Here is a 23,954-nt window from a genome sequence, read left to right as displayed (position 1 = left end):
CTGTCCATCTGTCAAAAGCCTGAATGCTCCTGACTGGAATGTTTGAATCATTCAGCTTTCAATGAAATTCAAATAAATTATTATTATTGAATCCTGAAAATGTATATAGTCACTCACTGTATCTTTTTTATTTTAGATATATATATATATATATATATATATATATATATATATATATATATATACATTCTTTGCCTACACTAACATTATAATGGTCTGTCCTTGATAGATGTCCAGAAAGTCATCGTTGGCCAGAGCATCGGAGGAGTGATCTACTCTCTGTTTGCTGGTGCTCCTCTGGTTATCCCACTGACTACTGCACCCCTGGCCATCTTTATCAGCGGTATGTCTACTACACTGGAGGATGATCTTAGAGAAACATCTGGACAACATAAATACTACATCAATATCCTGTAGACTTGAATTATTTGTCTGATATTTGATGTGATTGTAGTGATCCGGGGAATCTGTGATGACTACGATTTGGACTTCCCTGCCTTCTATGCCTGCATCGGCCTGTGGAACAGCTTCTTTCTCATCCTGGGAGCACTATTGAACGTCAGTCTGTTCATGAAGCTCTTCAAACGGTCAGTGGACAAACAGCCATTCAGTGAATCAGGCTTCTGCTGGATGCATAACCAGGCCAGTGCAGTGCAGCTTGGCTCAGCTCTGTTTGGCTCAGCTTTGTAATTTGGAAAGGACCTTGACTGAGCATGACTACTGAACCCACTAAACATGTGACATTCTTGTCTGTTTTGACTTCAAATTTTCCATAAACATCCAATTTCATTGAAGGTACTCACTTGTAATCAGTGTTGTGACTTTGTCATGGATTGCTATGTCTTGGTCTGTGATTTATTCTGTTCAGATAAAGGGGTATACTCCGTGTTTCTTTTATACCCTTTCCTTCCAGCTCATCAGAGGAAATCATAGCCCTGTTCATTTCAATAGCCTTTGTTGGGGACTCGGTGAAAGGCACTGTCAAAAGTGAGTCCGGGGGGGGGGGGTTTTACATTTACACAACATATTCAGACATTCCGCCCGCCGGGAAAATCCGTCTTAGTGTAAATGTAGAGGAATGTAAACGAGGTGCACGGTAAATGTACCCAGCATATATCCATCATTGAGTCTTTTAGAGGCGAACGAAGCATGCAATCAAACCATTCCCCCAGGCAGACTCTGAAGGGAACTGACGTGTTTCGGAGGACACCCTTGAGTTAAGCACACGTCAGTGGTGAAGGAAGTGGCAGATGAGCCTATACGTGTTGCTGCCTGATTAACTCTTTCCTTTCCTTTCCTTCCTTTATCCCTATTTCTACCCCTTTCTTTCTCTCCCTGTAGTCTTTAATTACTTATGCCACGGGCCCATGCTGGCAACCAATAACAGCACTCGGGTGCTTCTAGAGATCAAGGAGTTAATGGAGAAGGCTGCAAATGCAACAGAGAGGCTGGGGAGTGGGACCAACCATGGGGCTCCTGTGGTGGAGCATGTCAAGCATGTGTTTCTGCCTGAGTCTCTGGTCCTGTGTACAAGGGAGAGGCCTATCCTCTGTCTCCTGCTCATGCTGGGGACTCTGTGGTTGGGATACGCCCTCTACCAGCTGAGGAGGAGGTAAGTTCAGATCAAAGTTGCATTAATATGCTGCCTGACCACTGCCAGGCTGACCACTGCCAGATCAATGGTAGCTAAAGGACACACTTGATCTCAGGGGTCTCCAATTCCAGTCCTGGAGAGCTGCTGGTTGTGGATGTTTTTGTTCCAGCCCAGCAATAACACTCCATTGTCAAACCGTCTACTGCTAAATTCAATTTATATAATTTAGAGTAGCAAAATGTTATTCTGTGTCCAATGCATAGTTGACATACTGCTATGTGTCTTGGTTTACTTCCCACAGTCCTTATCTGCATGCCAAAGTGAGAGAGGTGGTGTCTGACTGTGCCTTACCCATCGCTGTCGTTATATTCTCCTTCATTGGTTCCTTCCTTTTCCTTGACATAGAGCGTAAGTAGTACACATTATTGTTCAGAAAAGGGAATGGTCTGTTGTTTTAAAATGGCCAATTTGTCATTGATCAAAATGTTTCAAGCAAGCCTTGAAAAAAGACTAGATAAATGCCGCAAGACAAATCATGCAACATTTCTAAATTGTTTCCAACATTTCCAAACAGTTCCTGTGTTCAACTTCCACAACGGGAAGATCTTCAGGCTGGCCCAGTTTGACAAGCTGACCGGCATGAACTGTCTGAGTGCTGTAGGCTTAGGCTTCCTCCTGGCGTTGCTCATCTTCATCGACCAGAATATTGTCATATCACTCACCCACGTCCCCGAAGCCAAGTAGGAACCTCTATATTATTACTCTATACTCTAGGTAAAGAACATGTGCTGCAGGAGATTATTGCAGAATCATTACGTTATCGTTAGATGATTGCAAACAAACCTGCAAGAGAGTTTGTCACAATGATGTACTGTTGCTGCAGCATAGCACATGCATTTATTCAACACACTCAACTGTATACTCTACTCTACTATTCCGTATATTGTATTTGTTTTTCATGAAATATGACTTTGTCGTAAGACTTTGCCCAGTGCTTACTTTGAGCCGGATCCTCACACCTCTCTGTTTTGGACTGTTTTGTTCCGGAACCTATTTGGCCAGAACTTTTTGCAATGTAAACATTTTAATAAACATGATCAAAGTTCATTCGAGTTGCCTCTTCGTTAATTCTAGAGCCGCGCGAAGGGTTCTGGAGGAGCTGCAGCACGCCTGATAAATTGAAATAAATGTACCAAAGGTATACTGCTGTCGGTTCAGAAAGAAATGAAATAATTCAGAATAGCCTACAACACCACGAGAAAGCCCAACATTTTGCCACAGAGGATAAATAGCTTATTTTAAAAATAGCCTAGCTTTGGAGTGTAGCCCAATAACAATGCATAGCCTACAGTCGGGAACGCGCGGCAAATCTGTCAGTGAACAAACAGCATGCAGACAAAACTGGCCATTCGCAATATTTCAAATAGTCTACAATCATGGGAAAACACAGGTTGGAAAGAAAATGGCTCCTGCTGAAAGGAGAAGACTCTAATCTGTCAGTTGTAGGCTACCAAAATATTTGATAAACTTCCAAATATTGTTTTACAAAGTAAAACGAGAGAGAGAGGCTTTTGGCACAAGCTCATATGCCATCACCAACGAGTGAGCTGCGATTCATTGGGTGAGTCAGTGAAACAGGAAAGCATTTTTTGGACTATTATTTCCTCCTCATATTGTAGCATACAATATGTCTCCACACACCTAAGCCTAAGATATTGATGGATTCAAGACAAGGTCGTTTCCATTGATCTCAGATTCTCAGTTTGCAATAATCTTTTATAATGCTGCGTTCAAGACAACTGGGAACTCAGAGCTGGGAAATCTCTGACTTCAGTGTGTTCGAGTTCCCAGTTGTCTTGAAAGCACAATAGTACTGTACAAATGATCGAAATGACAGACTACTTTGACACTGACAAAGACGCCAGTCATGTAAAATGACGTAGAATTGCATAAAAGGCCCAACATTTCCCGGAACCTAGGCCATAAAAAATGTTTCCCATGTCTGCAACTTCTGTAAGTGCCTCTACTCTATTATAAAATAAAATAAAAATTATCTCATTCGTTCCGTTACCTCAGAGCTCCCCAGGTCACCACCCTCTCGCGCTCACTTTTTGTTCCGGCACCTCCCGATTTACAAATTAAGCACAGGCTTTGACTAGTGCAATCAACATGTTGGTAGCCTATCCAGCCAACACGTTGGTAGCCTATCCAGCCAACACGTTGGTAGCCTATCCAGCCAACACGTTGGTAGCCTATCCAGCCAACACGTTGGTAGCCTATCCAGCCAACACGTTGGTAGCCTATCCAGCCAACACGTTGGTAGCCTATCTATCCAGCCAACACGTTGGTAGCCTATCCAGCCAACACGTTGGTAGCCTATCCAGCCAACACGTTGGTAGCCTATCTATCCAGCCAGCATGTTGGTAGCCTTATCCAGCGCGATGTCATCCATGGTCCATGATTAGTCCATGTATGTCTGAATTGTATAATGCCAAACTGTTCTGTGTCTATGTGTGATAATGTTTCAGGTTGTTGAAGGGAACTGCGTTCCACTGGGACCTGATGCTGACCGGCTTCATCAACATCCTCATGTCGTGTCTGGGGTTGCCGTGGATGCACGCCGCATTCCCACACTCCTCCCTGCACGCACGTCAGCTGGCCAAGGTGGAGCTGCATGTGGAGGGGGGACACCTCTATGAAACGTAAGTGGGGGCAGCTTGACCAAAGATTTTGAGGCAGTTTTCTGCATAACTTGTTGTTAATGTGTACATTTATTATTTTTTGAAGCAGTTACTTACAAGGACGGTTGCACAGTCCCAGATGAAGCCAACTTAAGCCTACTTTAATGAAGACTGTTCATTTAACATTTTTATTCCTGTGCAATCTCCAGTATTCTATTTGGAATCTCTGTTGTTGAATTGCCCTTGAAACAAGATTGCGGTGGGTGTTCCTAATGAGACTAAATGAGAGGATCTCTCTTCACGAATGCCTGTTTCTGTTTCTGTCTGTTTACAGCATTGTCAATGTGAAGGAGACGCGGATCACGGCTCTGACGGCTAACATCCTGATCGGCCTGTCAGTGTTCATGTTGCCCATCCCTCTGCAGTGGATCCCCAAGCCTGTCCTCTACGGCCTCTTCCTCTACATCGCAGCCACCTCCCTTGACGGCAACCAGATGTTTGACCGCATGCTCCTCCTCCTCAAAGAACAGGTGAGTGTGAGGAAAATAGGGGCATGTGTGTGTCTGTGTGTGTGTGTGTGTGTGTCTATTCCATTCATTCATCCATCCATCCATCCATACTGTACATACATAAGTCTGTCCATCCGTCTGTGCATATCTATCTATCCATCCATCCATCCATCCATCCATCTATATCTACAGTACCAGTCAAGAGTTTGGACACACCTACTCATTCCAGGGTTTTTCTTTATTTTTTACTATTTTCTACATTGCAGAATAATAGTGAAGACATCGAAACTATGAAATAACACATATGGAATCATGTAGTAACCAAAAAAGTGTTAAACAAATAAAAAATATATTTTATATTTGAGATTCTTCAAAGTAGCCACCCTCTGCCTTGATGACAGCTTTGCACACTCTTAGCATTCTCTCAATGTAGTGTCCCCATGAGTGACAGAACACTGAGCCAATCACGGCGCAACGCTCCTATTTTCTGCTGGCTTGCCCCACCACCACAGAAAGCACTGCGGCTTTATTAACTCAATGACATATATATATTTTTTACATTGTTTGCAAACTGATATGTGACACGTATTAATGCCAAAGTAACATGCAAAACAGGCACGCCTGAGTGTGCAAAGCTGTCATCAAGGCAAAGGGTAGCTATTTGAAGAATCTGAAATATAAAATATATTTTGATTTGTTTAACACTTTTCTGGTTACTACATGATTTCATATGTGTTATTCCATAATTTTGATCTCTTCACTATTATTCTACAGTGTAGGAAATAGTGAAAATAAAGAAAAAGCATTGAATGAGCAGGTGTGTCCAAATTTTTAACTGGTACAGTATCTATCTATCTATCTATCTATCTATCTATCTATCTATCCATCTATCCATCTATCCATCTATCCATCTATCCATCTATCCATCTATCCATCTATCCATCTATCCATCTATCCATCTATCCATCCATCCATCCATCCATCCATCCATCCATCCATCCATCCATCCATCCATCCATCCATCCATCCATCCATCCATCCATCTATCTATCTATCTATCTATCTACCTAGTCAACCATGACGTTAAACCATCTCCTCTCCCTCCACTCAGACATCCTAGTCAACCATGATGTTAAACCATCTCCTCTCCCTCCCCTCAGACGTCCTAGTCAACTATGATGTTAACCCATCTCCTCTCCCTCCCCTCAGACGTCCTAGTCAACCATGATATTAAACCATCTCCTCTCCCTCTCCCTCCCCTCAGACGTCCTAGTCAACCATGATGTTACAGTTTTTCTCAGTCGCTTTGGTGCATTTTTCACATCATCCCTAACATGTGCAAAATAATAAGTGCATTTCTCAGAACAATTTGTACAAACTGCAATATACAATAGATATGTTTCTAAAGCTAGTCAGTCACTAAAAATCCTTAGTACATCTCTCAAAAGTAAATATTCATGCCAATGATCATGTCAGTGTCATCAGAATGATAAGTCATTGAGTCATTGTTCACGAACAAGGTTGTCAAAATGTTTAGGCATGTTGTCAATGGAACTGTGTACTTTGACAGTATTACCTGATGTAAACTTAGGCTACAGTTTGGATGACAGTTACTGTATTGAAAATGCACAAGGCTGCACTTCTATGGCATATATCAATTTCAACAGTACTATTTACATATTACTGTATGTGGGTTATTGATTGAAAGAGACTGGACAACCCAAGGGGCACAAAGGAAAAAAAACTAAATTAGAAAGAAACACAGGAAACCACCCCTAAGGCACAACTTTGCCCACAGCACTGTTCTAGTGCTGTCTCTACACATCCAGACGTTCCTGTCTGTCAGCCCACATATTCTCATCCACATCACACCGGATATTTTCCCTTCCAATGCAACGTGGAAAGAATCTTTTGGAATGCCTTATCCATCCTCTGCAGGCGTCTACTGTGGTGTCCTCACATGCTGCATCCATTGCAGCCAGCAGGGTCATCTGTGTGTGTGGCTGACGATCGTACACCTTCCACCTCCATGCTGAAAAGAACTCCTCAATTGGGTTAAGGAATGGTGAATAAGGTGGGAGGAATTCTATGAGCATCCTCGGGTGGGTCACAAACCATTGCCTTATGATGTTTGATCGATGGAAACTCACATTATCACAAATGACCACATACTTTGGCAAATCCTCTCTAAACAGACCCCTCTCATCATCAGGGATGAGAGCCCTGTAGAGAGTCTCTAAAAAGTTGAGTAGATGCTGGGTGTTGTATGGCCCTAAAAGGGGGATATGGGTTAGGACACCATGCTCCGAAATAGCAGCACACATGGTGATATTTCCTCCCCGTTGGCCTGGCAAATCCACAGTAGCTCTGTGACCGATGATATTCCGACCCCGCCTTCTGCATTTGGTCAGGTTGAAGCCAGCCTCATCCACGTATACAAAGTTGTGAGAGGGTTCACTTGATTCCAACTCCATTATGGTACGTGGTCCTCTGTAGCTCAGCTGGTAGAGCACGGCGCTTGTAACGCTAAGGTAGTGGGTTCGATCCCCGGGACCACCCATACACAAAAAATGTATGCACGCATGACTGTAAGTCGCTTTGGATAAAAGCGTCTGCTAAATGGCATATTATCATATTATTATTATTATACGCTATATCCCAGAACACACAGTTGAATTTGTTTTGGTAAGGAAGAGTGACATAAAATGTACATATATTGCATGTTCCTTCCACAGCAATGGAAATGTGTGCAGTTTATGCTTACTGTACTATGTAACACTATAAAATGTTGCTGTAAAGTAGTTACATAGATATATGTTTTACCTGTACATACTGGTACCGTAGCTCCTTAACTCTGTCCTCATTCCTTTGGAATGGTACACGGTACAGCTGTTTCATACTCATCTGGTTTCTATGCAGCACCCTGTCGATGGTTGAGATGCTAACCGTATGGATGTTTTCAAAGACATCGTTGTCTTCTATAATGGTCCTTTGTATTTCCCTGAGTCTCATGGCATTGTTTGCTCGGACCATGGTGCAAATAGCCTCCTCCTGTTGAGGTGTGAAAAGGCGTCCTCTGCCACCGGTTTGAGGTAATCTTGCAGTCCTATGTGTGGAAAAATGCAGTGATGCATCGCACACTTTCACATAGACAAAAACTATGCGAACACACATTTTACTGTAAAACATACAGGTGGGTGCATGTAAGGTGCAGTATGTATCTGTATAGAGTATATTTCTGTATGCTGTGAAATACAAGTGGACTACTGTAATATGAAGCATTGTAGGAAGTATACAGTATACTGCTTATATACAGTAACAGTGCACTGTACATTGGTGGACATACCTGTTCTCTCTTCGAAACGTTTGTACTATTGAGGACACGGTTGATCTCCCAATATTCGGCTGCACCCTTCGACCCGCCTCAGCCATTGTAAGGCCATGATTGACAACATGGTCTACAATAGTGGCCCTTATGTCATCAGATATGCGCCTATGTCCTCTTCTGCCTCTTCCTCTGTTTTGCCTTCCACCACGCATCCTTGCTCCTCTTCTTCCTCCTCTTGGCTGTTGACCCTGTTCGTTTCCTGGTCCATCCATTATTGGAAAATTGCAACTCTGTGTTGTGGTCTGTCTATATATGCTTGCCAATTGATTCTTCATGAGATGCACCTTTGAGCAATTTAGACAACTGGTTGATTGTTGGTTGAACTAACACTTTACATTCCTTCATGAGTGAGGGTTAATTTCACCTGCACGATTCAGCAATTTACGTTTTTGTACAAAAGGTCTAATAGAAATGTGTAAAACTATGCTTGACAGTTTATGACAAATAGTTCAACAATTTTGCATGTAATGGCTTATGCAAGGAACTAATGCCTAGATGTTTTGAGGGGTAAGACTATTCAACAGAGAACCATCTACTATATTTTGATCAACATGACATGAGCAATTGAAAATGTGGAAAAAAGCTGACACTTGTACATTATCAATTGCAATATGTACAAAAGCAATTGCAATTTGTTCAAAGGAATAAGAAATTGCTTTAATGATGTGCACAAGTGACTAGATGATTTGGAATTTGTACAAGTAGTATCAAGAATTGCACTTTTGATCTAAGAAATGCACCAAAGCGACTGAGAAAAACTGTAAACCATCTCCTCTCCCTTCCATCAGATGTCCTAGTCAACCATGATGTTAAACCATCTCCTCTCCCTCTCCCTCCCCTCAGACGTCCTAGTCAACAGTGATGTTAAACCATCTCCTCTCCCTCTCCCTCCCCTCAGATGTCCTAGTCAACCATGATGTTAAACCATCTCCTCTCCCTCTCCCTCCCCTCAGACGTCCTAGTCAACAGTGATGTTAAACCATCTCCTCTCCCTCTCCCTCCCCTCAGACATCCTAGTCAACCATGATGTTAAACCATCTCCTCTCCCTCCCCTCAGACATCCTAGTCAACCATGATGTTAAACCATCTCCTCTCCCTTCCCTCACCTCAGACGTCCTAGTCAACCATGATGTTAAACCATCTCCTCTCCCTCTCCCTCCCCTCAGACGTCCTAGTCAACCATGATGTTAAACCATCTCCTCTCCCTCCCCTCAGACGTCCTAGTCAACCATGATGTTAAACCATCTCCTCTCCCTCTCCCTCCCCTCAGACGTCCTAGTCAACCATGATGTTAAACCATCTCCTCTCCCTTCCATCCATCAGATGTCCTAGTCAACCATGATGTTAAACCATCTCCTCTCCCTCTCCCTCCCCTCAGACGTCCTAGTCAACCATGATGTTAAACCATCTCCTCTCCTCTCCCTCCCCTCAGACGTCCTAGTCAACCATGATATTAAACCATCTCCTCTCCCTTCCATCCATCAGATGTCCTAGTCAACCATGATGTTAAACCATCTCCTCTCCCTCTCCCTCCCCTCAGACGTCCTTGTCAACAGTGATGTTAAACCATCTCCTCTCCTCTCCCTCCCCTCAGACGTCCTAGTCAACCATGATATTAAACCATCTCCTCTCCCTCCCCTCAGACGTCCTAGTCAACCATGATGTTAAACCATCTCCTCTCCCTCTCCCTCCCCTCAGACGTCCTAGTCAACCATGATGTTAAACCATCTCCTCTCCCTCTCCCTCCCCTCAGGCGTCCTAGTCAACCATGATGTTAAACTATCTCCTCTCCCTCTCCCTCCCCTCAGGCGTCCTAGTCAACCATGATGTTAAACCATCTCCTCTCCCTCTCTTTCTCCCCTCAGACGTCCTAGTCAACCATGATGTTAAACCATCTCCTCTCCCTCTCCCTCACCTCAGACGTCCTAGTCAACCATGATGTTAAACCATCTCCTCTCCCTCTCCCTCATCTCAGACGTCCTAGTCAACAGTGATGTTAAACCATCTCCTCTCCCTCTCCCTCCCCTCAGATGTCCTAGTCAACCATGATGTTAAACCATCTCCTCTCCCTCTCCCTCCCCTCAGACGTCCTAGTCAACAGTGATGTTAAACCATCTCCTCTCCCTCTCCCTCCCCTCAGACATCCTAGTCAACCATGATGTTAAACCATCTCCTCTCCCTCCCCTCAGACATCCTAGTCAACCATGATGTTAAACCATCTCCTCTCCCTTCCCTCACCTCAGACGTCCTAGTCAACCATGATGTTAAACCATCTCCTCTCCCTCTCCCTCCCCTCAGACGTCCTAGTCAACCATGATGTTAAACCATCTCCTCTCCCTCCCCTCAGACGTCCTAGTCAACCATGATGTTAAACCATCTCCTCTCCCTCTCCCTCCCCTCAGACGTCCTAGTCAACCATGATGTTAAACCATCTCCTCTCCCTCTCCCTCACCTCAGACGTCCTAGTCAACCATGATGTTAAACCATCTCCTCTCCCTCTCCCTCCCCTCAGACGTCCTAGTAAACCATGATGTTAAACCATCTCCTCTCCCTCTCCTCAGACATCCTAGTCAACCATGATGTTAAACCATCTCCTATCCCTCTCCCTCCCCTCAGACGTCCTAGTCAATCATGATGTTAAACTATCTCCTCTCCCTCTCCCTCCCCTCAGACGTCCTAGTCAACCATGATGTTAAAACATCTCCTCTCCCTCTCCCTCCCCTCAGACGTCCTAGTCAACCATGATGTTAAACCATCCCCTCACTCTCCCTCCCCTCAGATGTCCTAGTCAACCATGATGTTAAACTATCTCCTCTCCCTCTCCCTCCCCTCAGATGTCCTAGTCAACCATGATGTTAAACCATCTCCTCTCCCTCTCCCTCCCCTCAGACGTCCTAGTCAACTATGATGTTAAAACCATCTCCTCTCCCACCCCTCAGACGTCCTAGTCAACCATGATGTTAAACCATCTTCTCTCCCTCCCCTCAGACGTCCTAGTCAACCATGATGTTAAACCATCTCCTCTCCCTCCCCTCAGACGTCCTAGTCAACCATGATGTTAAACCATCTCCTCTCCCTCTCCTCAGACGTCCTAGTCAACCATGATGTTAAACCATCTCCTCTCCCTCTCCCTCCCCTCAGACGTCCTAGTCAACCATGATGTTAAACCATCTCCTCTCCCTCTCCCTCCCCTCAGATGTCCTAGTCAACCATGATGTTAAACCATCTCCTCTCCCTCCACTCAGACATCCTAGTCAACCATGATGTTAAACAATCTCCTCTCCCTCTCCCTCCCCTCAGACGTCCTATTCAACTATGATGTTAAACCATCTCCTCTCCTTCCCCTCAGACATTCTAGTCAACCATGATGTTAAACCATCTCCTCTCCCTCCCCTCAGACATTCTAGTCAACCATGATGTTAAACCATCTCCTCTCCCTTCCATCCATCAGATGTCCTAGTCAACCATGATGTTAAACCATCTCCTCTCCCTCTCCCTCCCCTCAGACGTCCTAGTCAACCATGATGTTAAACCATCTCCTCTCCTCTCCCTCCCCTCAGACGTCCTAGTCAACCATGATGTTAAACCATCTCCTCTCCCTCTCCCTCCCCTCAGACGTCCTAGTCAACCATGATGTTAAACCATCTCCTCTCCCTCTCCCTCCCCTCAGGCGTCCTAGTCAACCATGATGTTAAACCATCTCCTCTCCCTCTCCCTCCCCTCAGACGTCCTAGTCAACCATGATGTTAAACCATCTCCTCTCCCTCTCCCTCCCCTCAGACGTCCTAGTCAACCATGATGTTAAACCATCTCCTCTCCCTCTCCCTCCCCTCAGGCGTCCTAGTCAAACATGATGTTAAACTATCTCCTCTCCCTCTCCCTCCCCTCAGGCGTCCTAGTCAACCATGATGTTAAACCATCTCCTCTCCCTCTCTTTCTCCCCTCAGACGTCCTAGTCAACCATGATGTTAAACCATCTCCTCTCCCTCTCCCTCACCTCAGACGTCCTAGTCAACCATGATGTTAAACCATCTCCTCTCCCTCTCCCTCATCTCAGACGTCCTAGTCAACAGTGATGTTAAACCATCTCCTCTCCCTCTCCCTCCCCTCAGATGTCCTAGTCAACCATGATGTTAAACCATCTCCTCTCCCTCTCCCTCCCCTCAGACGTCCTAGTCAACAGTGATGTTAAACCATCTCCTCTCCCTCTCCCTCCCCTCAGACATCCTAGTCAACCATGATGTTAAACCATCTCCTCTCCCTCCCCTCAGACATCCTAGTCAACCATGATGTTAAACCATCTCCTCTCCCTTCCCTCACCTCAGACGTCCTAGTCAACCATGATGTTAAACCATCTCCTCTCCCTCTCCCTCCCCTCAGACGTCCTAGTCAACCATGATGTTAAACCATCTCCTCTCCCTCCCCTCAGACATCCTAGTCAACCATGATGTTAAACCATCTCCTCTCCCTCTCCCTCCCCTCAGACGTCCTAGTCAACCATGATGTTAAACCATCTCCTCTCCCTCTCCCTCACCTCAGACGTCCTAGTCAACCATGATGTTAAACCATCTCCTCTCCCTCTCCCTCCCCTCAGACGTCCTAGTAAACCATGATGTTAAACCATCTCCTCTCCCTCTCCTCAGACATCCTAGTCAACCATGATGTTAAACCATCTCCTATCCCTCTCCCTCCCCTCAGACGTCCTAGTCAATCATGATGTTAAACTATCTCCTCTCCCTCTCCCTCCCCTCAGACGTCCTAGTCAACCATGATGTTAAAACATCTCCTCTCCCTCTCCCTCCCCTCAGACGTCCTAGTCAACCATGATGTTAAACCATCCCCTCACTCTCCCTCCCCTCAGATGTCCTAGTCAACCATGATGTTAAACTATCTCCTCTCCCTCTCCCTCCCCTCAGATGTCCTAGTCAACCATGATGTTAAACCATCTCCTCTCCCTCTCCCTCCCCTCAGACGTCCTAGTCAACTATGATGTTAAAACCATCTCCTCTCCCACCCCTCAGACGTCCTAGTCAACCATGATGTTAAACCATCTTCTCTCCCTCCCCTCAGACGTCCTAGTCAACCATGATGTTAAACCATCTCCTCTCCCTCCCCTCAGACGTCCTAGTCAACCATGATGTTAAACCATCTCCTCTCCCTCTCCTCAGACGTCCTAGTCAACCATGATGTTAAACCATCTCCTCTCCCTCTCCCTCCCCTCAGACGTCCTAGTCAACCATGATGTTAAACCATCTCCTCTCCCTCTCCCTCCCCTCAGATGTCCTAGTCAACCATGATGTTAAACCATCTCCTCTCCCTCCACTCAGACATCCTAGTCAACCATGATGTTAAACAATCTCCTCTCCCTCTCCCTCCCCTCAGACGTCCTATTCAACTATGATGTTAAACCATCTCCTCTCCTTCCCCTCAGACATTCTAGTCAACCATGATGTTAAACCATCTCCTCTCCCTCCCCTCAGACATTCTAGTCAACCATGATGTTAAACCATCTCCCCTCCATCCCCTCAGACGTCCTAGTCAACCATGATGTTAAACCATCTCCTCTCCCTCTCCCTCCCCTCAGACGTCCTAGTCAACCATGATGTTAAACCATCTCCTCTCCCTTCCATCCATCAGATGTCCTAGTCAACCATGATGTTAAACCATCTCCTCTCCCTCTCCCTCCCCTCAGACGTCCTTGTCAACAGTGATGTTAAACTATCTCCTCTCCCTCTCCCTCCCCTCAGACGTCCTAGTCAACCATGATGTTAAAACATCTCCTCTCCCTCTCCCTCCCCTCAGACGTCCTAGTCAACCATGATGTTAAACCATCCCCTCACTCTCCCTCCCCTCAGATGTCCTAGTCAACCATGATGTTAAACTATCTCCTCTCCCTCTCCCTCCCCTCAGATGTCCTAGTCAACCATGATGTTAAACCATCTCCTCTCCCTCTCCCTCCCCTCAGACGTCCTAGTCAACTATGATGTTAAAACCATCTCCTCTCCCACCCCTCAGACGTCCTAGTCAACCATGATGTTAAACCATCTTCTCTCCCTCCCCTCAGACGTCCTAGTCAACCATGATGTTAAACCATCTCCTCTCCCTCCCCTCAGACGTCCTAGTCAACCATGATGTTAAACCATCTCCTCTCCCTCTCCTCAGACGTCCTAGTCAACCATGATGTTAAACCATCTCCTCTCCCTCTCCCTCCCCTCAGACGTCCTAGTCAACCATGATGTTAAACCATCTCCTCTCCCTCTCCCTCCCCTCAGATGTCCTAGTCAACCATGATGTTAAACCATCTCCTCTCCCTCCACTCAGACATCCTAGTCAACCATGATGTTAAACAATCTCCTCTCCCTCTCCCTCCCCTCAGACGTCCTATTCAACTATGATGTTAAACCATCTCCTCTCCTTCCCCTCAGACATTCTAGTCAACCATGATGTTAAACCATCTCCTCTCCCTCCCCTCAGACATTCTAGTCAACCATGATGTTAAACCATCTCCCCTCCATCCCCTCAGACGTCCTAGTCAACCATGATGTTAAACCATCTCCTCTCCCTCTCCCTCCCCTCAGACGTCCTAGTCAACCATGATGTTAAACCATCTCCTCTCCCTTCCATCCATCAGATGTCCTAGTCAACCATGATGTTAAACCATCTCCTCTCCCTCTCCCTCCCCTCAGACGTCCTTGTCAACAGTGATGTTAAACCATCTCCTCTCCTCTCCCTCCCCTCAGACGTCCTAGTCAACCATGATATTAAACCATCTCCTCTCCCTCCCCTCAGACGTCCTAGTCAACCATGATGTTAAACCATCTCCTCTCCCTCTCCCTCCCCTCAGACGTCCTAGTCAACCATGATGTTAAACCATCTCCTCTCCCTCTCCCTCCCCTCAGGCGTCCTAGTCAACCATGATGTTAAACTATCTCCTCTCCCTCTCCCTCCCCTCAGGCGTCCTAGTCAACCATGATGTTAAACCATCTCCTCTCCCTCTCTTTCTCCCCTCAGACGTCCTAGTCAACCATGATGTTAAACCATCTCCTCTCCCTCTCCCTCACCTCAGACGTCCTAGTCAACCATGATGTTAAACCATCTCCTCTCCCTCTCCCTCATCTCAGACGTCCTAGTCAACAGTGATGTTAAACCATCTCCTCTCCCTCTCCCTCCCCTCAGATGTCCTAGTCAACCATGATGTTAAACCATCTCCTCTCCCTCTCCCTCCCCTCAGACGTCCTAGTCAACAGTGATGTTAAACCATCTCCTCTCCCTCTCCCTCCCCTCAGACATCCTAGTCAACCATGATGTTAAACCATCTCCTCTCCCTCCCCTCAGACATCCTAGTCAACCATGATGTTAAACCATCTCCTCTCCCTTCCCTCACCTCAGACGTCCTAGTCAACCATGATGTTAAACCATCTCCTCTCCCTCTCCCTCCCCTCAGACGTCCTAGTCAACCATGATGTTAAACCATCTCCTCTCCCTCCCCTCAGACGTCCTAGTCAACCATGATGTTAAACCATCTCCTCTCCCTCTCCCTCCCCTCAGACGTCCTAGTCAACCATGATGTTAAACCATCTCCTCTCCCTTCCATCCATCAGATGTCCTAGTCAACCATGATGTTAAACCATCTCCTCTCCCTCTCCCTCCCCTCAGACGTCCTTGTCAACAGTGATGTTAAACCATCTCCTCTCCTCTCCCTCCCCTCAGACGTCCTAGTCAACCATGATATTAAACCATCTCCTCTCCCTCCCCTCAGACGTCCTAGTCAACCATGATGTTAAACCATCTCCTCTCCCTCTCCCTCCCCTCAGACGTCCTAGTCAACCATGATGTTAAACCATCTCCTCTCCCTCTCCCTCCCCTCAGGCGTCCTAGTCAACCATGATGTTAAACTATCTCCTCTCCCTCTCCCTCCCCTCAGACGTCCTAGTCAACCATGATGTTAAACCATCTCCTCTCCCTCTCTTTCTCCCCTCAGACGTCCTAGTCAACCATGATGTTAAACCATCTCCTCTCCCTCTCCCTCACCTCAGACGTCCTAGTCAACCATGATGTTAAACAATCTCCTCTCCCTCTCCCTCACCTCAGACGTCCTAGTCAACCATGATGTTAAACCATCTCCTCTCCCTCTCCCTCCCCTCAGACGTCCTAGTAAACCATGATGTTAAACCATCTCCTCTCCCTCTCCTCAGACATCCTAGTCAACCATGATGTTAAACCATCTCCTATCCCTCTCCCTCCCCTCAGACGTCCTAGTCAATCATGATGTTAAACTATCTCCTCTCCCTCTCCCTCCCCTCAGACGTCCTAGTCAACCATGATGTTAAAACATCTCCTCTCCCTCTCCCTCCCCTCAGACGTCCTAGTCAACCATGATGTTAAACCATCCCCTCACTCTCCCTCCCCTCAGATGTCCTAGTCAACCATGATGTTAAACTATCTCCTCTCCCTCTCCCTCCCCTCAGATGTCCTAGTCAACCATGATGTTAAACCATCTCCTCTCCCTCTCCCTCCCCTCAGACGTCCTAGTCAACTATGATGTTAAAACCATCTCCTCTCCCACCCCTCAGACGTCCTAGTCAACCATGATGTTAAACCATCTTCTCTCCCTCCCCTCAGACGTCCTAGTCAACCATGATGTTAAACCATCTCCTCTCCCTCCCCTCAGACGTCCTAGTCAACCATGATGTTAAACCATCTCCTCTCCCTCTCCTCAGACGTCCTAGTCAACCATGATGTTAAACCATCTCCTCTCCCTCTCCCTCCCCTCAGACGTCCTAGTCAACCATGATGTTAAACCATCTCCTCTCCCTCTCCCTCCCCTCAGATGTCCTAGTCAACCATGATGTTAAACCATCTCCTCTCCCTCCACTCAGACATCCTAGTCAACCATGATGTTAAACAATCTCCTCTCCCTCTCCCTCCCCTCAGACGTCCTATTCAACTATGATGTTAAACCATCTCCTCTCCTTCCCCTCAGACATTCTAGTCAACCATGATGTTAAACCATCTCCTCTCCCTCCCCTCAGACATTCTAGTCAACCATGATGTTAAACCATCTCCCCTCCATCCCCTCAGACGTCCTAGTCAACCATGATGTTAAACCATCTTCTCTCCCTCCCCTCAGACGTCCTAGTCAACCATGATGTTAAACCATCTCCTCTCCCTCCCCTCAGACGTCCTAGTCAACCATGATGTTAAACCATCTCCTCTCCCTCTCCTCAGACGTCCTAGTCAACCATGATGTTAAACCATCTCCTCTCCCTCTCCCTCCCCTCAGACGTCCTAGTCAACCATGATGTTAAACCATCTCCTCTCCCTCTCCCTCCCCTCAGATGTCCTAGTCAACCATGATGTTAAACCATCTCCTCTCCCTCCACTCAGACATCCTAGTCAACCATGATGTTAAACAATCTCCTCTCCCTCTCCCTCCCCTCAGACGTCCTATTCAACTATGATGTTAAACTATCTCCTCTCCTTCCCCTCAGACATTCTAGTCAACCATGATGTTAAACCATCTCCTCTCCCTCCCCTCAGACATTCTAGTCAACCATGATGTTAAACCATCTCCCCTCCATCCCCTCAGACGTCCTAGTCAACCATGATGTTAAACCATCTCCTCTCCCTCTCCCTCCCCTCAGACGTCCTAGTCAACCATGATGTTAAACCATCTCCTCTCCCTTCCATCCATCAGATGTCCTAGTCAACCATGATGTTAAACCATCTCCTCTCCCTCTCCCTCCCCTCAGACGTCCTTGTCAACAGTGATGTTAAACTATCTCCTCTCCCTCTCCCTCCCCTCAGACGTCCTAGTCAACCATGATGTTAAAACATCTCCTCTCCCTCTCCCTCCCCTCAGACGTCCTAGTCAACCATGATGTTAAACCATCCCCTCACTCTCCCTCCCCTCAGATGTCCTAGTCAACCATGATGTTAAACCATCTCCTCTCCCTCTCCCTCCCCTCAGACGTCCTAGTCAACCATGATGTTAAACCATCTCCTCTCCCTCTCCCTCCCCTCAGGCGTCCTAGTCAACCATGATGTTAAACTATCTCCTCTCCCTCTCCCTCCCCTCAGACGTCCTAGTCAACCATGATGTTAAACCATCTCCTCTCCCTCTCTTTCTCCCCTCAGACGTCCTAGTCAACCATGATGTTAAACCATCTCCTCTCCCTCTCCCTCACCTCAGACGTCCTAGTCAACCATGATGTTAAACAATCTCCTCTCCCTCTCCCTCACCTCAGACGTCCTAGTCAACCATGATGTTAAACCATCTCCTCTCCCTCTCCCTCCCCTCAGACGTCCTAGTAAACCATGATGTTAAACCATCTCCTCTCCCTCTCCTCAGACATCCTAGTCAACCATGATGTTAAACCATCTCCTATCCCTCTCCCTCCCCTCAGACGTCCTAGTCAATCATGATGTTAAACTATCTCCTCTCCCTCTCCCTCCCCTCAGACGTCCTAGTCAACCATGATGTTAAAACATCTCCTCTCCCTCTCCCTCCCCTCAGACGTCCTAGTCAACCATGATGTTAAACCATCCCCTCACTCTCCCTCCCCTCAGATGTCCTAGTCAACCATGATGTTAAACTATCTCCTCTCCCTCTCCCTCCCCTCAGATGTCCTAGTCAACCATGATGTTAAACCATCTCCTCTCCCTCTCCCTCCCCTCAGACGTCCTAGTCAACTATGATGTTAAAACCATCTCCTCTCCCACCCCTCAGACGTCCTAGTCAACCATGATGTTAAACCATCTTCTCTCCCTCCCCTCAGACGTCCTAGTCAACCATGATGTTAAACCATCTCCTCTCCCTCCCCTCAGACGTCCTAGTCAACCATGATGTTAAACCATCTCCTCTCCCTCTCCTCAGACGTCCTAGTCAACCATGATGTTAAACCATCTCCTCTCCCTCTCCCTCCCCTCAGACGTCCTAGTCAACCATGATGTTAAACCATCTCCTCTCCCTCTCCCTCCCCTCAGATGTCCTAGTCAACCATGATGTTAAACCATCTCCTCTCCCTCCACTCAGACATCCTAGTCAACCATGATGTTAAACAATCTCCTCTCCCTCTCCCTCCCCTCAGACGTCCTATTCAACTATGATGTTAAACCATCTCCTCTCCTTCCCCTCAGACATTCTAGTCAACCATGATGTTAAACCATCTCCTCTCCCTCCCCTCAGACATTCTAGTCAACCATGATGTTAAACCATCTCCCCTCCATCCCCTCAGACGTCCTAGTCAACCATGATGTTAAACCATCTTCTCTCCCTCCCCTCAGACGTCCTAGTCAACCATGATGTTAAACCATCTCCTCTCCCTCCCCTCAGACGTCCTAGTCAACCATGATGTTAAACCATCTCCTCTCCCTCTCCTCAGACGTCCTAGTCAACCATGATGTTAAACCATCTCCTCTCCCTCTCCCTCCCCTCAGACGTCCTAGTCAACCATGATGTTAAACCATCTCCTCTCCCTCTCCCTCCCCTCAGATGTCCTAGTCAACCATGATGTTAAACCATCTCCTCTCCCTCCACTCAGACATCCTAGTCAACCATGATGTTAAACAATCTCCTCTCCCTCTCCCTCCCCTCAGACGTCCTATTCAACTATGATGTTAAACTATCTCCTCTCCTTCCCCTCAGACATTCTAGTCAACCATGATGTTAAACCATCTCCTCTCCCTCCCCTCAGACATTCTAGTCAACCATGATGTTAAACCATCTCCCCTCCATCCCCTCAGACGTCCTAGTCAACCATGATGTTAAACCATCTCCTCTCCCTCTCCCTCCCCTCAGACGTCCTAGTCAACCATGATGTTAAACCATCTCCTCTCCCTTCCATCCATCAGATGTCCTAGTCAACCATGATGTTAAACCATCTCCTCTCCCTCTCCCTCCCCTCAGACGTCCTTGTCAACAGTGATGTTAAACTATCTCCTCTCCCTCTCCCTCCCCTCAGACGTCCTAGTCAACCATGATGTTAAAACATCTCCTCTCCCTCTCCCTCCCCTCAGACGTCCTAGTCAACCATGATGTTAAACCATCCCCTCACTCTCCCTCCCCTCAGATGTCCTAGTCAACCATGATGTTAAACTATCTCCTCTCCCTCTCCCTCCCCTCAGATGTCCTAGTCAACCATGATGTTAAACCATCTCCTCTCCCTCTCCCTCCCCTCAGACGTCCTAGTCAACTATGATGTTAAAACCATCTCCTCTCCCACCCCTCAGACGTCCTAGTCAACCATGATGTTAAACCATCTTCTCTCCCTCCCCTCAGACGTCCTAGTCAACCATGATGTTAAACCATCTCCTCTCCCTCCCCTCAGACGTCCTAGTCAACCATGATGTTAAACCATCTCCTCTCCCTCTCCTCAGACGTCCTAGTCAACCATGATGTTAAACCATCTCCTCTCCCTCTCCCTCCCCTCAGACGTCCTAGTCAACCATGATGTTAAACCATCTCCTCTCCCTCTCCCTCCCCTCAGATGTCCTAGTCAACCATGATGTTAAACCATCTCCTCTCCCTCCACTCAGACATCCTAGTCAACCATGATGTTAAACAATCTCCTCTCCCTCTCCCTCCCCTCAGACGTCCTATTCAACTATGATGTTAAACCATCTCCTCTCCTTCCCCTCAGACATTCTAGTCAACCATGATGTTAAACCATCTCCTCTCCCTCCCCTCAGACATTCTAGTCAACCATGATGTTAAACCATCTCCCCTCCATCCCCTCAGACGTCCTAGTCAACCATGATGTTAAACCATCTCCTCTCCCTCTCCCTCCCCTCAGACGTCCTAGTCAACCATGATGTTAAACCATCTCCTCTCCCTTCCATCCATCAGATGTCCTAGTCAACCATGATGTTAAACCATCTCCTCTCCCTCTCCCTCCCCTCAGACGTCCTTGTCAACAGTGATGTTAAACCATCTCCTCTCCTCTCCCTCCCCTCAGACGTCCTAGTCAACCATGATATTAAACCATCTCCTCTCCCTCCCCTCAGACGTCCTAGTCAACCATGATGTTAAACCATCTCCTCTCCCTCTCCCTCCCCTCAGACGTCCTAGTCAACCATGATGTTAAACCATCTCCTCTCCCTCTCCCTCCCCTCAGGCGTCCTAGTCAACCATGATGTTAAACTATCTCCTCTCCCTCTCCCTCCCCTCAGGCGTCCTAGTCAACCATGATGTTAAACCATCTCCTCTCCCTCTCTTTCTCCCCTCAGACGTCCTAGTCAACCATGATGTTAAACCATCTCCTCTCCCTCTCCCTCACCTCAGACGTCCTAGTCAACCATGATGTTAAACCATCTCCTCTCCCTCTCCCTCATCTCAGACGTCCTAGTCAACAGTGATGTTAAACCATCTCCTCTCCCTCTCCCTCCCCTCAGATGTCCTAGTCAACCATGATGTTAAACCATCTCCTCTCCCTCTCCCTCCCCTCAGACGTCCTAGTCAACAGTGATGTTAAACCATCTCCTCTCCCTCTCCCTCCCCTCAGACATCCTAGTCAACCATGATGTTAAACCATCTCCTCTCCCTCCCCTCAGACATCCTAGTCAACCATGATGTTAAACCATCTCCTCTCCCTTCCCTCACCTCAGACGTCCTAGTCAACCATGATGTTAAACCATCTCCTCTCCCTCTCCCTCCCCTCAGACGTCCTAGTCAACCATGATGTTAAACCATCTCCTCTCCCTCCCCTCAGACGTCCTAGTCAACCATGATGTTAAACCATCTCCTCTCCCTCTCCCTCCCCTCAGACGTCCTAGTCAACCATGATGTTAAACCATCTCCTCTCCCTTCCATCCATCAGATGTCCTAGTCAACCATGATGTTAAACCATCTCCTCTCCCTCTCCCTCCCCTCAGACGTCCTTGTCAACAGTGATGTTAAACCATCTCCTCTCCTCTCCCTCCCCTCAGACGTCCTAGTCAACCATGATATTAAACCATCTCCTCTCCCTCCCCTCAGACGTCCTAGTCAACCATGATGTTAAACCATCTCCTCTCCCTCTCCCTCCCCTCAGACGTCCTAGTCAACCATGATGTTAAACCATCTCCTCTCCCTCTCCCTCCCCTCAGGCGTCCTAGTCAACCATGATGTTAAACTATCTCCTCTCCCTCTCCCTCCCCTCAGACGTCCTAGTCAACCATGATATTAAACCATCTCCTCTCCCTCCCCTCAGACGTCCTAGTCAACCATGATGTTAAACCATCTCCTCTCCCTCTCCCTCCCCTCAGACGTCCTAGTCAACCATGATGTTAAACCATCTCCTCTCCCTCTCCCTCCCCTCAGGCGTCCTAGTCAACCATGATGTTAAACTATCTCCTCTCCCTCTCCCTCCCCTCAGACGTCCTAGTCAACCATGATGTTAAACCATCTCCTCTCCCTCTCTTTCTCCCCTCAGACGTCCTAGTCAACCATGATGTTAAACCATCTCCTCTCCCTCTCCCTCACCTCAGACGTCCTAGTCAACCATGATGTTAAACAATCTCCTCTCCCTCTCCCTCACCTCAGACGTCCTAGTCAACCATGATGTTAAACCATCTCCTCTCCCTCTCCCTCCCCTCAGACGTCCTAGTAAACCATGATGTTAAACCATCTCCTCTCCCTCTCCTCAGACATCCTAGTCAACCATGATGTTAAACCATCTCCTATCCCTCTCCCTCCCCTCAGACGTCCTAGTCAATCATGATGTTAAACTATCTCCTCTCCCTCTCCCTCCCCTCAGACGTCCTAGTCAACCATGATGTTAAAACATCTCCTCTCCCTCTCCCTCCCCTCAGACGTCCTAGTCAACCATGATGTTAAACCATCCCCTCACTCTCCCTCCCCTCAGATGTCCTAGTCAACCATGATGTTAAACTATCTCCTCTCCCTCTCCCTCCCCTCAGATGTCCTAGTCAACCATGATGTTAAACCATCTCCTCTCCCTCTCCCTCCCCTCAGACGTCCTAGTCAACTATGATGTTAAAACCATCTCCTCTCCCACCCCTCAGACGTCCTAGTCAACCATGATGTTAAACCATCTTCTCTCCCTCCCCTCAGACGTCCTAGTCAACCATGATGTTAAACCATCTCCTCTCCCTCCCCTCAGACGTCCTAGTCAACCATGATGTTAAACCATCTCCTCTCCCTCTCCTCAGACGTCCTAGTCAACCATGATGTTAAACCATCTCCTCTCCCTCTCCCTCCCCTCAGACGTCCTAGTCAACCATGATGTTAAACCATCTCCTCTCCCTCTCCCTCCCCTCAGATGTCCTAGTCAACCATGATGTTAAACCATCTCCTCTCCCTCCACTCAGACATCCTAGTCAACCATGATGTTAAACAATCTCCTCTCCCTCTCCCTCCCCTCAGACGTCCTATTCAACTATGATGTTAAACCATCTCCTCTCCTTCCCCTCAGACATTCTAGTCAACCATGATGTTAAACCATCTCCTCTCCCTCCCCTCAGACATTCTAGTCAACCATGATGTTAAACCATCTCCCCTCCATCCCCTCAGACGTCCTAGTCAACCATGATGTTAAACCATCTCCTCTCCCTCTCCCTCCCCTCAGACGTCCTAGTCAACCATGATGTTAAACCATCTCCTCTCCCTTCCATCCATCAGATGTCCTAGTCAACCATGATGTTAAACCATCTCCTCTCCCTCTCCCTCCCCTCAGACGTCCTTGTCAACAGTGATGTTAAACCATCTCCTCTCCTCTCCCTCCCCTCAGACGTCCTAGTCAACCATGATATTAAACCATCTCCTCTCCCTCCCCTCAGACGTC

General features: G+C 47.2%; 1 protein-coding gene across 1 annotated transcript in view; it reads left to right on the top strand.

Moving 5' to 3' along the window:
• LOC311107918 (solute carrier family 4 member 11-like) overlaps nucleotides 1–23,954 on the top strand; it is a 70,526-nt gene that overhangs the window by 11,861 nt on the left and 34,711 nt on the right. The window contains exons 11-18 of the mRNA XM_084150517.1: nucleotides 230–343; nucleotides 455–587; nucleotides 914–987; nucleotides 1,342–1,612; nucleotides 1,896–2,002; nucleotides 2,169–2,334; nucleotides 4,123–4,296; nucleotides 4,610–4,805. Of these exons, the coding sequence (XP_084006643.1) occupies nucleotides 230–343; nucleotides 455–587; nucleotides 914–987; nucleotides 1,342–1,612; nucleotides 1,896–2,002; nucleotides 2,169–2,334; nucleotides 4,123–4,296; nucleotides 4,610–4,805 (1,235 nt within the window). The remainder of the gene's footprint in view (nucleotides 1–229; nucleotides 344–454; nucleotides 588–913; nucleotides 988–1,341; nucleotides 1,613–1,895; nucleotides 2,003–2,168; nucleotides 2,335–4,122; nucleotides 4,297–4,609; nucleotides 4,806–23,954) is intronic.

Source organism: Coregonus lavaretus, assembly GCF_964263955.1.
Source record: "Coregonus lavaretus genome assembly, chromosome: 32".
NCBI lineage: Eukaryota > Metazoa > Chordata > Actinopteri > Salmoniformes > Salmonidae > Coregonus > Coregonus lavaretus.
The sequence above is the reverse complement of the archived record's forward strand: the minus strand, read 5'-3'. Positions and strand labels throughout refer to the sequence as shown.